Source organism: Podarcis filfolensis (assembly GCF_964270895.1).
Source record: "Podarcis filfolensis genome assembly, chromosome: 7".
In the NCBI taxonomy this organism is placed as follows: domain Eukaryota; kingdom Metazoa; phylum Chordata; class Lepidosauria; order Squamata; family Lacertidae; genus Podarcis; species Podarcis filfolensis.
Window position 1 is genome coordinate 87,840,235 of NC_139603.1, and position 16,693 is coordinate 87,856,927.

Genomic DNA, 16,693 nt, shown 5'->3' on the forward strand with positions numbered 1-16,693 from the left:
ATTTTGTATCCAAATGCAAACTGAACAAATTTCTCCCTCCCAGTGTGGAGGGAAGACATTAGTAAGGCAAAGGAACATGCTGCCAGCATAATAAGTCCACTGCAAAGCAACATTGGACCTATAAGGGTCTCGTCCCTTTCGCTCCACCGAAAAATTATTGGAGGGGACTGCCCCCCCTCCCGGTTGATGGGCATTGCCATTCAAATGGTGTGAATGTGCTGTGTCTTGTGATCGATTGTGCAGGGTGAGGCTCACCTGCCCCCCCCCCCCATATTTTATTCAAGTTGGTACCCCTGCAAGGCAATGTCAAAAGAAGAGGGTGTGTGTGTTTGTGTTTGTGTGAATATTTGTGTCGTGTTGAGAAAAAAACAGGCCATGGGAACCTGAGTCTACACACAGATTCAGAAGAAAATGAGGACAAGGTCAGAAACAAAGAATCAGTTTTGTCTAAGCCAGCAGTGGGGTCCAAACTTTTTTCAAAGAGGGCCAGATTTGATGAAGTGAAGGGCCGTGAGGGCCAAAGGTTTTTTTTAGGATTTTATCCCTGGAAATAAACTGCCACAGGGGCCAGATTAAGCCCCCGAAACAGACTTTGGACACAAAGACCAAGAAGTCTCGAAGAGTCACTCAACCCATTATACAGAAGCAGGGTGGTTGTATTTTGGACTGGGCCACTTCAAAATGCAGTAGGGGAGGTCGTATTTTTGAATGGCCCCCCATAAAAAAGGTTCCCCCCTTTGTTGTAAACCTTAGTGGCACTCAGAGAGGTTTTTATTTTTTCGCATTGGCGAGCGTTACAGAAAATGGCGGCCCCCCGCCTCCATCACGTACAAAAAAAGGCAATAGCATCCCGTATCATGTTTGTAGCATAGCTCTCAGCGAAGCCAGAATCAGGCCTTGTAAAAAAAAAAGACGTGGAGATTAGTGCTTCCCATGAGCTTCCAAAAAGACATTTGGCGATCTCTACCACCCCCAGCCCCATCACAGCCCCGTCCGGAAGATACAGGCAAAGCTGGCGAGTATCGCCATGATCATGAGAGCATAGCTGGTTTTCACGCTGCTGGGAGCACCGCTGTTGCAGTAATCGGAAACACAGCAATTGGTCTCGATGCCCGTTTGGCCGCCCTTGATCTCAAAGTTGCTTGGGCAGACGTCTGCACACCACTTGCTCACGGAAAACTCACTGCCTGCAAAACAAGAGGATTTAAGGGAGGGAGAATGAGAAATTGCTGTGGGGTTCAGTGGCAATAGTCAACCCTGTTTGGAGATTAATTTCACCGACTTAAAACCGCACAATCCTATCCACAGCCACTTTCTTATGTAGCAATAAAACCGCCCAGAGTGGCTGGGGAAACCCAGCCAGATGGGCGGGGTACAAATATTATATTATTATTATTATTATTATTATTATTATTATTATTATTATTATCATCATCATCATCATCATCATCATCATCATTATTAAAAACCCCACTTTTGTCTTATATAAATGTTTATTAGTAGCAAACCAGTTTGATACGCAGTTATTAAAAGAGGAATGGATATAAATGATGTTAGTTATATTAATTTTGTTGTTTCTTATATTGTGGTTGTTTGTTTGACTTCTCTATTATTTGTTTGTTTGATTGTTTGTCTGTCTGTCTGTCTGTCTGTCTGTCTGTCTGTCTGTCTGTCTTCCCATAAATGTATTTATTTTAAATCAATAAAGATATTCTTTTTAAAAATTAAAATAAATTAAAATAAATAAATAGAAGAGGAATGGGATAAAGAATTGGGGATCTCAGTCTCGACTAAACAATGGGAAACTGTTAAGTTCTATAACAAGGGTTCTCTGCACCTCAAATTAAGACCCATATAACACAAAATAATATTTAGAATTTACTGGACTCCAGTATGCTTTTATATGAAAGGGTTATCTAAGACATCTAGCTGCTGGAGATGTCACAGGAATAATTCTTCTCTAAAACATATGTTTGTACAAGGTCTCATATTGATAAATTTTTGGCAGAAGGTAATAGAGACAATCAACACGACTTTACAGAATAATCTTAAATTTGCAGAGGAAATTATCCTTTTGAATGGTTATCTAACAAATAAACACTATAAATGGACCATGGCCTTAAAAAAGGTAAAAGGACCCCTGACCATTAGGTCCAGTCGTGGCCGACTCTGGGGTTGCGGCGCTCATCTCGCTTCTGGGTCATGTGGCCAGCATAACTAAGCCGCTTCTGGCGAAACCAGAGCAGCGCACAGAAACGCCGTTCACCTTCCCGCTGGAGTGGTACCTATTTATCTACTTGCACTTTGGCGTGCTTTCGAACTGCTAGGTGGGCAGGAGCAGGGACCGAGCAACGGGAGCTCACCCCATCGCGGGGATTCGAACCGCCGACCTTCTGATCGGTAAGTCCTAGGCTCTGTGGTTTAACCCACAGCGCCACCCGTGGCCTTACTACGGCACAAAGACAGGTTTCGATGAACTGGAAAAATAAAAATGAGGCTTCACGATTGGACTGAATATATGTACAAACTCGCTACACACGAACAAGTTGCATACAAACCTAGGCTTGCCATGGGCAAATTTAATTTGGTATTCATTAAAATACCGTAATAGGTTTAGGTCTAGTAAATGACAATAGCATTTTTTTGTAATGTATACAGGTTCCCGCCTCTCGTTCTGTTTTGTTTTCTACATGGGTGCGATTTCTTTTTTTCCTGCTTCTTCCTTTGTGTCTTATCTTACTCTGTGCACTTATGATTATGTACTTTTTTATCTTTCAATAAAGGAGATAAATTTTTTTAAAATCCTATCCATAGATACTTCCACAACACTACTATGTTCAGGTGGGATTCAGTCACATGCCAGCAAATTCAGGCTGAGCAATCGTAAACGGTTGGGAGGTTTCCCTTTCCCAAAAGACTGGGCTTTTTGCTGGAATTTGATGCATAGAATGTGCTGGAATGTGCTTGGTAGCAATGCAAACAAATCAGTGCAAATGCTCATTAAATGGCCAACGTCATCTAATCTCCCCACAAACGAACCAAAACGAAATCTCCTGGAATAGCCCATCCCATCCGACCTTCCCGCAAACAAATAAGACTAAAGGGTCATTAAAAAGTCAACGTTGTCTTTCTCACTATGCAAAACTGACAATTTAATTGATCAATATACTATACCACTATACCAGCTGCACTGGCTCCCGGTGGGGTACAGGATCAGGTTTAAGGTGCTGGTTTTAACCTTTAAAGCCCTATACGGCTTAGGACCCTCGTACCTACAGGACCGCCTCTCCTGGGATGTCCCACGGAGGACCTTACGGTCTTCAAATAAAAACATCTTGGAGATCCTGGGCCACAGGGAGGTTAGGCTGGCCTCAACCAGAGCCAGGGCTTTTTTGGTCGTGGCCCCAATCTGGTGGAACGCTCTGTCACAAGAGACCAGGGCCCTGCGGGACTTGACATCTTTCCGCAGGGCCTGCAAGACAGAGCTGTTCCGCCTGGCCTTTGGCCAAGGCACAGCCTGACTCCCTCCTTTGGCAATCTTCACAGAACTTTAGCCTAATGGTTGCCATCATTTTGAGTTGAATTAATTTTATAATGGAATGATTTTAGAATGTTGTACTATTTTATTGTTGTTAGCTGCCCTGAGCCCGGCTTCGGCTGGGGAGGGCGGGATATAAATAAAAAATATTATTATTATTATTATTATTATTATTATTATTATTATTATTATCAAATCTTCAGTTCCAGCCAGCCAGGCCGATGGAGTACAGCTCCTTTTTCTCTCTGCCTTCCTGCAAACAGATCATGAAACTTACCAGGACCTGTGTGGGCCAATGACACGCAATATCTGTTCATATCCGAACACCTTTTCTTGCTGCATTCCTCGTGGGATTTTGCTTTTTCACACGTGTAACAGTGCAAGGACAAAACTGCAAAAAAAAGAGGTGGGGAAGTTGGAGGTATTAGGTTGCTATAGCTACAGGATTTCTACCGAATATTCTTTGGATGTGTGGGGGGGGCACCAGGGCTGGCATCAGCACTGCGGACCCCTGGGCCACTGCCAGGACCACAACATCTCTACTGGCACCTGTCCTGGGACTCCCTTTATTAAAAATATTTCCTGGTCGGGGGTTCAGAGCGGCTGGGTTCAGCCATTTTTCACCTTCTCACCCCTTGCTTTTTCCTGTAAGACCTATTGCAGTCGTTAAGAGTCGTCAACAGGCTCATCACAGCTATCTGCCAATCACCCATTCCCACCACCCTTCTGAGTAATACCCCTCCCCACCTTCTCACTATATAGAAGGATCTGGCAACTTCTGTTTCAGTGTATCTGAAGAAGTGTGCATGCACACGAAAGCTCATACCAAGAACTAACTTAGTTGGTCTTTAAGGTGCTACTGGAAGGAAAAAATTTTTTTTGTTTTGACTATGGCAGACCAACACGGCTACCTATCTGTAACTGGGTTCAGCTGCCATTCTAATTCCAAACAATGCTCCCAATGCCAGCTTGCTGAGGGGCATTTTGGGAAAACTAAGTGGCCATTCCCAGCCACCCTTTGAATAGGAGAATCTGTAGTCCTTGAGATGTTGCTGCACTCCAAGTCCCATCAGTCGTGGCCAGGGATGATGGGAGTTGTAGTCTAATCCCAGGTTTAGAGATATGCTGTCCATCTCTGAAGGCTCATTTAGCCACATGGCTAATAGCCATTGATAGAACTCTCCCCCTGGCCATGAACTTCTCTAAGTTCCTTTTAAATCCACACTTTCATAGAATCATAGAACTATAGGGTTCGAAGGAACACCATGAGGCATCTAGTCCAACCCCTTCTGATGCAGGAATCTCAGGTAAAGCATCCATGGCAGATGACCATTCAACCTCTGCTTAAAAAGCTTCGAGGAAGGAGAGTCAGCAACCTCCTGAGATAGTCTATTCCACTTACTCTCAGCGAATTCTTCCTGATGTTTAGTCTGAATCTCCTTCCTTGTAACTTGAAGCCATGGGTTCGAGTCCCACCCTCCAGAGCAGGAGGAAACAAGCTTCCTCCAGCTTCCATGGGGCAGCCCTTGAGATGTTGGAAGATGGCTATCTTATCTCCTCTCAGGCTCCCCTGCTCCAGGCTAAACATCCCCAGCTCCCTCATAAAGCTTGTTTTCCAGACGCTTGATCTTCTGGGTCACCCTCCTCTACACAAGTTCCCTCTTTTCAACATCCTTGTTAAATTGTGGCGCCCAGAACTGGACCCACTATTCCAGGTGTGGTTTGACCAAGGCAGAATAGAGCGGTACTACTGCTTGATTCTAGACATTATACTTCTACTGATGCCACAGAATGCTTTGTGGCAACGATTTATATAGATGCAGTTACAAATTAGGAAGAAGGGGGGGCCTTTTCCTGATTTGTCCTGGTTCTACCACTCATCAGTTTTTCCCTCTGTGAAACAATTCTCCCTATCTCTTCACCATCAAGCCCTTGGCTGCGCCATCCCTTATGTTCCCTAAAGTTGTTTACCTGTGAGGCACTCGGTCTGTTTTGGGCGCCACCCTCCTTTTTAAAGTTGGGTGTTTGGCAAGTCGGAGATTATTAGGGTGATACTGGGTGCTCTCGTGATGCCAGTAGGCGGGAGGTGCCTCTTTGATGGGAAAGAACTTCAAAACAATGGGGCCCCTGAGCTTCGGGGTGCCTGAGTTATGGGAAGAGAGAGGGCAGGGTGAGGTTTAGTGGTGGAGCTGACTCACTCCAAGCCACGAGACCAGTCCATAAACTTCACTCTCACGAAGAGACGCTGAGATACAAGAACAACCAGACCTTCCACAAGCATTGCTTCATATTTCGACATGCTGTGCCATACAGGCAACCCTTTGATCCTGCCCTCAGTACAACTTTTGCAGGGGCTTCCAGAGTCAGCTGTGCCATTTTGGTGCAGACGCCACCAGCCTGGCCCCCTCAGGATGTTTTGGACTACAATTCCCATCAGCTCCTACCAGAAAGTCATGATGGGAGTTGTAGTCCTTCTGTCTGCTCTGGAGTATTGCTGGGTAATTTGTGTTTCCATTTTGTTGTTGTTTAGTCAACAGTGTGAACAAGTTTTAATGGAATACTGAATGGTTTGTTGTTGTTTAGTCGTGTCCGACTCTTCGTGACCCCATGGACCAGAGCACGCCAGGCACTCCTGTCTTCCACTGCCTCCTGCAGTTTGGTCAAATTCATGAAACAGTTAAATAAAAAAATTATTAAAAAATTGAAACCAGAAAGCGGGGAACTGTTGTGCAAAGATGCATTCTTAGGTGCCTGCGTAAGCCAGACAGAATTAAGTGGTTCTCAGTAGGTGCTTAAAAGTGAAAGCCAAAGGAGTCTGTTGGCAGAGTAGTTCAAAGGATTGGGTCCACAATTATGGGTTGTTTAGTTGTTTAGTCGTGTCCGACTCTTCGTGACCCCATGGACCAGAGCACGCCAGACACTCCTGTCTTCCACTGCCTCCCGCAGTTTGGTCAAACTCATGTTGGTAGCTTCGAGAACACTGTCCAACCATCTCATCCTCTGTCGTCCCCTTCTCCTTGTGCCCTCCATCTTTCCCAGCATCAGGGTCTTTTCCAGGGAGTCTTCTCTTCTCATGAGGTGGCCAAAGTATTGGAGCCTCAGCTTCAGGATCTGTCCTTTCAGTGAGCACTCAGGGCTGGTTTCCTTCAGAATGGAGAGGTTTGATCTTCTTGCAGTCCATGGGACTCTCAAGAGTCTTCTCCAGCACCAGAATTCAAAAGCATCCATTCTTCCGTTTCCATTTAATACAGGTGTATAATAGTAGTTCTCAATAAAATCAACACACAAAAAACCCTAAGACTCCAGGTTGATGAAGGCTGTCTAAATGGATGTAGAACATCTGCAACCCTCCAGATATTGCTGGACCACAGTTCCCATCGTGCTTGGCCACTTGATCCTGGATTCTGGTATCAAGAGGGGCAGAAGTGCTCTTCTCCAACTATGACCCAAACTCATGTATATTTCTAGACACCTCGGCATTGCCCCATCTTAAGCATCCTTCTTCTAAGCTGAAGAAAAACTCTGCAGCAGGTCTGGAGAACCTTTAGCTCTCCAGATATTGCCAGACTAAAGCTTCCATCACCCCTTGCCGTTAGAGGAGGAGGAGAAAGAGGAGGAGGGATTGGAGGGCTGGAAGGCTGGTACCCAGAGATGAGGGAGAGGTGCTCTCCCTTTGTGACTCTAGATGTCAGAGAGGGAGAAGCAGATCTTCTAGATCTCTTTTTGGACCTTCCAGTGGAGTGCAGACCCACACTGAGGAGGGTAGAACACTTTGCCCAGCCAGAGGGAGGAGCTGGACAGGAGGAAGTGGAGTCAGAGGGGAAGGCGATGGGGCGGGACATAGTCCTGTCACTGAGAGCCAGGCAGCACCTTCGTAGGTGGGATGAGATCCACCCACCAGACAAGAGTGTGAATGTGTGATCGCAACAGAGGGTGACAGAGTCCGATGGGTGAGATCGCCCCACCTTGTCTGTAAACGCTTTGTGGGAAAGGTGTGCCAACGGCAGGCACCTCTTTGTAGCTTCCGTTGAGGTATGAACCTCTTGCCTTGCGGCTGCCGAGACCCCATAACACCGGTCTTGAAAGACCTGCACTGGCTCCCAGTACGTTTCTGAGCACAATTCAAAGTGTTGGTGCTGACCTTTAAAGCCCTAAACGGCCTTGGTCCAGTATACCTGAAGGAGCGTCTCCACCTCCATCGTTCCGCCCAGACACTGAGGTCCAGCGCCGATGGTCTTCTGGTGGTTCCCTCGCCGCGAGAAGCCAAGTTACAGGGAACCAGGCAGAGGGCCTTTTTGGTGGTGGCACCCGCCCTGTGGAACGCCCTCCCAACAAATGTTAAAGAGAAACAACAACTACTAGACTTTTAGAAGACATCTGAAGGCAGCCCTGTTTAGGGAAGCTTTTAATGTTTGATGCATTACTGTATTTTAATATGTTGTTTTAGAACAGGGGTAGCCAAACTAAGGCCCAGGGGCCGGATGCGGTCCAATCGCCTTCTCAATCCAGCCCGCAGACGGTCCAGGAATCGGCGTGTTTTTACATGAGTAGAATGTGTCTTTTTATTTAAAATGCATCTCTTGGTTATTTGTGGGGCATAGGAATTCATTCATATTATTTTTCAAAATATAGTCCGGCCCACCACATGGTCTGAGGGACAGTGGACCAGCCCACGGCTGAAAATGGTTGCTGACCCCTGTTTTAGAATATGTAGAAGCATAGCATACTTAGAAGAATGTTCTGTTGGGCATCACCACTATTGAGCTTTAGTTAGACCCAAAGGATTTCAGACATGATTCCTGCCATTTGTAGCCATACATTGACAGTCACAGACCTGCAAACTCAACATCTGACACACCATCACAAACAACCCACAAGGTGTGAGAGAACACAACAGCTCGAGCCTCGGGCTGAGCAGGTTTTCCAAGCTTTCTCTTATCAAGGGAAAGGAAATTAAGATCTGGGCACGGAGTGGGAACCTCAATTAAGAAGAGCTGAGGAAATTGCCTTAGGCTGAGTTGAACCATCTGGTTCATCTTAGCTCAGCATTGCGTTGACTGACAGTGACCCTCCTGGGTTTATCCCAGCCTTACCTGGAGACACCAGGGATTGAATTGGATTGGGTTAGGGATCATCTGCATGCAGAGCAGGTGCTCGATCTCCAAGCCACACCCTTTACCTGTAGAACTTTAATCTACATAATCCAGTTTGCAAGAAAACCTTCCCAGCACTCCTCCATTCAGCAGCATTGAGAAATGTGCAAAGCACAGCATCTTTCCATGCCCAGCAAAATGTCTGGAGACTGTCGTTAAAATAAGGACCGTGAGGCTGCTCCCGGAGTTTTAAGTCACGACATTTCAAACTGTCCTTTGGGGATTTTATTTGCTTATTTGGCGCTTGCTTATATTCCTTTGCGCTTTGTAAGGAAATTGCAGCTGCTACTGGTTGATGCAAAGAGCCCTCTGCCTGCTTACCTGTCTGAAGTCTGAGCGAGTCACAGAATAACCACTGCTCAGTAGCAATAAATAGCCAATAGCTAGCAAGTTAAAAATTGGGAAAGGAGTACGACAAGGCTGTATATTGTCTCCCTGCTTATTTAACTTGACGGAAGAATATGCAGATAACACAACCTTGATGGCAGAAAGTGAGGAGGAATTAAAGAACCTTTTAATGAGGGTGAAAGAGGAGAGCGCAAAATAGGGTCTGAAGCTCAACATCAAAAAAACGAAGATCATGGCCACTGGGCCCATCACCTCCTGGCAAACAGAAGGGGAAGAAATGAAGGCAGGGAGAGATTTTACTTTCTTAGGCTCCATGATCACTGCAGATGGTGACAGCAGTCACGAAATTAAAAGACGCCTGCTTCTTGGGAGAAAAGCAATGACAAACTTGGACAGCATCTTAAAAAGCAGAGACACCACCTTGCCGACAAAGGTCCGTATAGTTCAAGCTATGGTTTTCCCAGTAGTGATGTATGGATGAGCTGGACCATAAAGAAGGCTGATTGCCAAAGAATGGATGCTTTTGAATTATGGTGCTGGAGGAGACTCTTGAGAGTCTTGCATGGACTGCAAGAAGATCCAATCTATCCATTCTGAAGGAAATCAGCCCTGAGTGGTCACTGGAAGGACAGATCCTGAAGCTGAGGCTCCAAGACTTTGGCCACCTCATGAGAAGAGAAGACTCCCTGGAAAAGACCCTGATGTTGGGAAAGATGGAGGGCAGAAGGAGAAGAGGACGACGGAGGAGATGGTGGGACAGTGTTCTCAAAGCTACCAGCATGAGTTTGACCAAACTGTGGGAGGCAGTGGAAGACAGGAGTGCCTGGCGTGCTCTGGTCCATGGGGTCACGAAGAGGCGGACACGACTAAATGATTAAACAACAACAACAGCAGGTTAAAAGCCCTAAGTCCAGTGAAAAACTCTTAGATAGCAGGGCTGCCTGCCTGGGAATAGAAAAAGCTGGACGAGGTTGAACATCGACCACCCCCACTCACTAAAAGGCAGATGTTTTAAGAGCCTGTGTAACGGGGTTTGTCAACAGATTTAGGTAGATTGCTTCTTCTTCAGTTAGAAATGTTAAGTTTCAGCCAGGAGCTCCCAAGCAGAACAGTTGCACTTAAGGATGGACAAGCCTGTCAAATCCGATTCTCTCATCTTTGCATTCTTAAATTCAGCTTTCCACATATCTGCAGCTATTTGCAAAATAGCAATATTGAGAATGATTCTCATGAAAATTCATTGGCCTTTTTCGTGCTAATTTATTCCAATAAACACACTTTTTGCCCCAGTATAAGGGAACCTATAATATCATTTATAATATAAATTGTTAATTGCGTTGTATTTACCGGCACATACAGCAAAGGGAAGCCTAGAGCAATTAGATATATTTCAATTTAGGTAATCTATGTAATAGGCTTATGTTAGAAAATGAACATGGATTTTGAATCTGATGTTTGCAATTTTTTTTGGTTTTGAAATAAATAAAACAAAAACAAACAAACAAAATAAAAAATAAACACACTTTTTGCCCCGGTGTACACAGTTTTGCAATCAATTCCCCCAGCATGAAGCATTTTTGCACGTTATTTCCACAAATGTATGCATTTTGATGCACACGAATGCTGACACTCGTTGGCTGGGAAACTGCACCCTGCAAAAATCAGAGAAGTGCAAATTGCAATGGATAATCTGTGCTTTGGTCCACGCATTGGTCCTAGAAGTGCAAACGAGTGGCTTCTCTTAAAATGCAAAGTAGTCAATTTCTTCCCTACCTGCAAAGAGATGAGAATTTAAAGCAGCTCCAAAACCTGTTTTCAGCAGTGGGCATTCTCTCTCTCCATTGCAGCACCTCAACAACAAAGGGTGCACTCCATGCCTATAACTATTCAAATATGTTTCCCAGGCCTCTTCTCAAAATCCCCCCACCTCTCCTTGGGTCAACCCCAGCGAAGCTCACCTTGCTCCAGACATAGGGCTGCAACCACCAAGAGTACGGCAGTGAAAGTCTTCATCCTGGCAAGGTCTTAACCAGCTGAAAAGGAACAGCTGGCAGTTCTGACATTATATGATGCTTATTTTGGGCGGTGCCATCAGAGGGAGAAGGATCTGATTGCTCACAGGTGTTTTTTTTTTTGCTGGAAATTCCCGCTGTGCTTGTTTTTCTTGTGACCTGGGATGTGAACTGAGTGCCACATGGCAGTCTGCTTTTCTTGGCTATAGATGCAGGTTTTTTTTAATAGGACACAGCGTGGCCTGTTGGATTCCATCTGTTGCAAAATGACACGGATTTTCAGAAGGAATCTGGCTCAGTTTGGGGGGCTCTTTGAAACAGCAAAGGGGGACGCGGGTGGTGCTGTGGGTTAAACCACTGAGCCTGGGGCTTGCCAATCAGAAGGTCGGCGGTTCAAATCCCCACGACAGGGTGAGCTCCTGTTGCTCGGTCCCTGCTCCTGCCAACCTAGCAGTTCAAAGCATGTCAAAGTGCAAGTAGATAAATAGGTACCGCTCTGGCAGGAAGGTAAACGGCGTTTCCGTGCGCTGCTCTGGTTCGCCAGAAGCAGCTTAGTCCTGCTGGCCACATGACCCGGAAGCTGTACGCCGGCTCCCTCGGCCAATAAAGCGAGATGAGTGCTTCAACCCCAGAGTCGGCCATGACTGGACCTAATGGTCAGGGGTTCCTTTACCTTGAAAGAGCAAAAGGGAACAAGAAGGTTTCCTGCTTAGCCCGAGGCCATGTACGCCTTCCCAGGGCTTTATTAAGACACAGTTTTAAAATAATACTGCACATGCAAACATGTTTGGCCAGGGAAAGAATGCCTATAATATGAAACCTGGTCTGAACAAAGACATTGGATTCTTATCTCATTATACATGACAAAGCCATTTTTCACCTTCTCACCCCTTGCTTTTTCCTGTAAGAACTGTTGCAGTCGTTAAGAGTCGTCAACAGGCTCATCACAGCTATCTGCCAATCACCCATTCCCACCACCCTTCTGAGTAATACCCCTCCCCACCTTCTCACTATATAGAAGGATCTGGCAACTTCTGTTTCAGTGTATCTGAAGAAGTGTGCATGCACACGAAAGCTCATACCAAGAACTAACTTAGTTGGTCTTTAAGGTGCTACTGGAAGGGGAAAAAAAATTTCGTTTATAATATGAAAGAGAGAAATAATAATAATAATAATAATAATAATAATAATAATAATAATAATAATAATAATTTATTTATACCCCGCACATCTGACTGGGTTTCCCTAGCCACTCTGGGCGGCTTCCAACAAAACACTAAAATACAATAGTCTATTAAACATTAAAAGCTTCTCTGAACAGGGCTGCCTTCAGACGTCTTCTAAAGTTTGGTAGTTGTTGTTCTCTTTAACATTTGTTGGGAGGGCGTTCCACAGGGCGGGTGCCACTACCGAGAAGGCCCTCTGCCTGGTTCCCTGTAACTTGGCTTCTCGCAGGGAGGGAACCGCCAGAAGGCCCTCGGAGCTGGACCTCAGTGTCCGGGCAGAATGATGGAGATGGAGACGCTCCTTCAGATCTATTGGACCGAGGCCATTTAGGGCTTTAAAGGTCAGCACCAACACTTTGAATTGTGCTCGGAAATGTACTGGGAGCCAATGTAGGTCTTTCAAGACAGGTGTTATATGGTCTGGGCAGAAATGGAAATATGGAAATGCCAATGGGATCACTAAAATGAAATCCAGCCTTAAATTTCACCTGAATTCCAGGTAGCAACCCAAGATGACGTCACAAGAAATAGATTGTCAGCCAGATAGCTAAAGTTTTTTGAGACTGCAATCCTACAAGTCCTTATCTCAAAATATGCTCCATTGAACTCAATGGGACTTTCTTCTGGGTAGATAGGTATAGGATTCTGTTGTTAGTTTATTAACAACCAATGAAGATATCTACTTAAAGATCCCAGAAGAAAAAGGCAGGATAAAGTACCTTCCGGCTTAATTAATAAATAAAAAGTTTTAACAAATAAAAGTTTCTAATATCTTAATATTTCTTCTTTGGCAGCTTTAGAGGTATTCCTGTTGTAAGCTAACCCCAGAATGGCCGAGATGAATAAACAAGTTCAAGTCCCATCAGTAAAGCAGACGATTCAGATTTAAAGCAACAGAGGTCTCCTCCGGTTGATCAGTTCGTTGAGCATTCCGCCAGATTTTGCTTGCACAAAATTTATACGACGGTTAGTCTATGCCCAGTCTTTATTGAGCATTTTGTTCTGATTTGCTTGCAGGGAGGTTATATGACGACGAGCATTCAGGCTGCATTCCTCTCCCCACTAGTCACTAGTTCATCCCACACCTTGAAGTGCGCCTCCTCCATCAGCACCGACACCCCCTGCGCCCTACGACGCTCCCCCTCCTGTCCCTTGCATCGGTTGTCCACTGGAAGAGTGAAGCTTCAAGGCCTTTGCTTCTGACTTTGGAGTGGGAGGGTGGCAATGATGTTCCAATAAATGTAAGGGTGGTTTCTTGGTTGTTCATCCCCTGAAGTGTATTGGCAGTGGCTGGCTATCTGATGCCCTGGAGGAAGGCAAAGTTATTGGCTTCCGCTGGCTCCCTTCCTTATTCTGCTAGGAAGCGCAGGGTTTTTTCATTACCCGCAGAATTACCGTATTTTTCGCTCCATAGGACGCACCGGCCCATAGGACGCATCAAGTTTTTTGGGGGGGAAATAAAGGGGAAAAAAATTATTTCCCCCCCAGGCGCTTGTGGTGCCGGCAGCGGGGAGAAGCGCTCTTCTCCCCGCAGCCCGCCTTCAGACCAGGTCCGGGGACAGCGGGAAGACGCGCTGCGCCTCCCCGCTGTCCCCGGAGCTTGCGAGGCAGGCAGCGGGGAGAAGCGCTCTTCTCCCTGCCACCCGCCCTCAGACCAGGTCCGGGGACAGCGGGGAGACGCGCTGCGCCTCCCAGCTGTCCCTGGAGCTTGCGGGGCAGGCAGCGGGGAGAAGCGCTCTTCTCCCCGCCACCCGCCTTCAGATCAGGTCCGGGGACAGCGGGGAGACGCGCTGCGCCTCCCCACTGTCCCCGGAGCTTGCGGGGCTGGCGGCAGGGTCTCCCCTCTCGCTCTGCAGGCTTCAGCGAAAGCCTGCATTCACCCTATAGGACGCACACACATTTCCCCTTCATTTTTGGAGGGGGAAAAGTGCGTCCTATAGAGCGAAAAATACGGTATCTGAAAAATAGTGCAAGGTGACAATGTCTCGCCTGCCTGGCAGGCTCCTCGCAGGAAATTCCAGTTAAAGAAAGCAATGTCATTGCATCCTTTCAGAACTGCCCGTAACACCAAAACACAGAGGCAGCTGAGGGGTTGCCAGGGGTGTGATGGTGCACACATCATTGCTCACCCATCTTTCGGAAGGTTTTCAGGAGTCTGGGAATGTAGAAGAAGAAGAGTTTAGATTTGATATCCCGCTTTATCACTACCCAAAGGAGTCTCAAGAGGGACGCGGGTGGCACTGTGGGTTAAACCACAGAGCCTAGGACTTGCCGATCAGAAGGTTGGCAGTTCGAATCCCTGTGACGGGGTGAGCTCCCGTTGCTCGGTCCCTGCTCCTGCCAACCTAGCACGTCAAAGTGCAAGTAGATAAATAGGTACCGCTCCAGCGGGAAGGTAAATGGCGTTTCCGTGTGCTGCTCTGGTTCGCCAGAAGCGGCTTAGTCATGCTGGCCACATGACCCGGAAGCTGTATGCCGGCTCCCTCGGCCAATAAAGCGAGATGAGCGCCGCAACCCCAGAGTCAGCCACAACTGGACCTAATGGTCAGGGGTCCGTTTACCTTTTAAGGAGTCTCAAAGCAGCTAACAATCTCCTTTCCCTTCCTCCCCCACAACAAACACTCTGTGAGGTGAGTGGGGCTGAGAGACTTCAGAGAAGTGTGACTGGACCAAGGTCGCCCAGCAGCTGCATGTGGAGGAGTGGGGAATCGAACCCGGTTCACCAGATTACGAGTCCACTGCTCTGAACCACTACACCACATGGACCTGAGCAAAGCAGCCATGTGCAATGCACAGGATCTGGCATTCAGGGGAGCAGACTTAGAATCAGAGTCATAAAGTTGCAAGGGGTCCCAATGGCCATCTAGTCCAACCCCCTGCAATGCAGGAATGTCAGCTAAAGAATCTCCTATAGGTGACTATCCAACCCTTGTTTAAAAAGGAAGGAGCATCCTGTGATGAAGATGATGTATAAGTGGTATATTACCCCTGTAAAATTAGCTAAAATGTATAAAATAAGTAACAAATGTTGGAAATGTAAAGATAAGGAAGGAACTTTTTATCACTTGTGGTGGGAGTGTAAAAAAGTGAAAAGCTTCTAGGAAATGACATATAATGAGATGAAAAAGATGTTGAAATATACATTTATTAAGAAACCAGAAGCATTTTTACTTGGAATTGATGATATTAATAGACAGGTTTGTAAGTTGTTTTTATATGCAAAGACAGCAGCAAGAATATTATTGGCACAAAAATGGGAGCAAGAAGAATTACTGACAAAAGAAGAATGGAGGATGAAGTTGATGGACTATGCAGAATTAGATAAATTAACAGGAAGGATTCAAAATCTGCAGGATCAGAGATTCTTAGAGGACTGGAGTAAATATATGAAGTACAGTATTTGAAAAGTAATTGTGATGAACAGATTACGTTAGTAGGTCTGCAAGAAGTTTTGTAAGGTGAATTATCTGAAATATTACAAGAAATACTATGAAAATAATTATTAGTTAAGGACAATTAAATGCAATATAGAAATTAAAAAATGCAGAGTAAGTGATAAAGAACGGGAAAGCATCAGAGGTGTTGGGGAAGTCTAAAATATTGTATAAGATGAGAAGATATGTTGTATGACTATTGGAACTGATATGTTTAAAAAATCTATTAAAATGTACTTATATAAAAATGGAATGAGCATCCATCACCTTCTAGCTCTTGCTATCAAAAAGTCCTTCCTAATGTTTGGGAAATATTTGCACTAAAATGCTGATGGGTGCTCATGAGGGCTTGTGGAGAACTGAGCTTAAGATTGGAAAAATGAGAACAGAGAGAACTGAAACGGACCAATCCATCCATCCCCAATCTTACCATAAGCGAACCTCCCTTGGCAGGAAGAATGCAAAGGGCCTTTTCGGTGGGAACCACTGGACTGTTGAACTCTCTGCCCTGAGAGATTCACCTTGCACTGCCCCTTATGATTTCATGCTGTTTGGTTAAAAGAGAACAACTCTGCGCTACAAAGATGTCGGCAAAAGTGACCCGAAGGCTGACAACATCAACCCCACTGTGTGGGAATCCCTTGCAGATGACCGCAGTGCCTGGAGACTGACAGGTTGTATATCCACAGCAGTGAGCAGAGGACGAATGATCTCTGGGAGGAGTGCAGACATCCTGTCTACAGTGCAACCGGACGCCTTCATCTGCCCCGGCTGCAACAAAACATGTCTCTCCCCTATCGGTCTCTACAGCCACAGCAGGCGCTGAGTTCACCCCTGAATGCACATCTCTCCATTGTCGCCCAAGACAGACGGATGCCAACAAAATGGGACCTAAGTAACCATAAGTCCTTTGGCTGGGTCAGGACGATATGGGATGGGGGGGGCAACTCCCATCTCTTGTGGGGGTGCAATTAGTGCCAGC

General features: G+C 45.9%; 1 protein-coding gene across 1 annotated transcript; it reads right to left on the reverse strand.

Annotated features, from left to right (window-relative positions):
* Positions 1 to 753: 753 nt before the first annotated feature.
* Positions 754 to 11,149, reverse strand: LOC310766271 (lymphocyte antigen 6E-like). Its single transcript, XM_083622383.1, has 3 exons — positions 10,998 to 11,149; positions 3,816 to 3,929; positions 754 to 1,187 (listed from the first exon to the last, which is right to left on the reverse strand). Exons 1-3 carry the CDS (start codon positions 11,050 to 11,052, stop codon positions 982 to 984), a joined length of 375 nt encoding a protein of 124 aa, XP_083478509.1. The 5' UTR covers positions 11,053 to 11,149; the 3' UTR covers positions 754 to 981.
* Between the last annotated feature and the right edge of the window lie 5,544 nt (positions 11,150 to 16,693).

What these genes read in the sequence shown, in the direction of transcription:
- LOC310766271 (XM_083622383.1), bottom strand. Translation starts at nt 11,052, where the DNA reads ATGAAGACTTTCACTGCCGTACTCTTGGTGGTTGCAGCCCTATGTCTG. An exon ending in AGCCCTATGTCTGGAGCAAG is followed by an intron (nt 3,930 to 10,997) that starts GTGAGCTTCGCT and finishes TTTTTTTTGCAG; the next exon opens with TTTTGTCCTTGCACTGTTAC. An exon ending in ATTGGCCCACACAGGTCCTG is followed by an intron (nt 1,188 to 3,815) that starts GTAAGTTTCATG and finishes CTTGTTTTGCAG; the next exon opens with GCAGTGAGTTTTCCGTGAGC.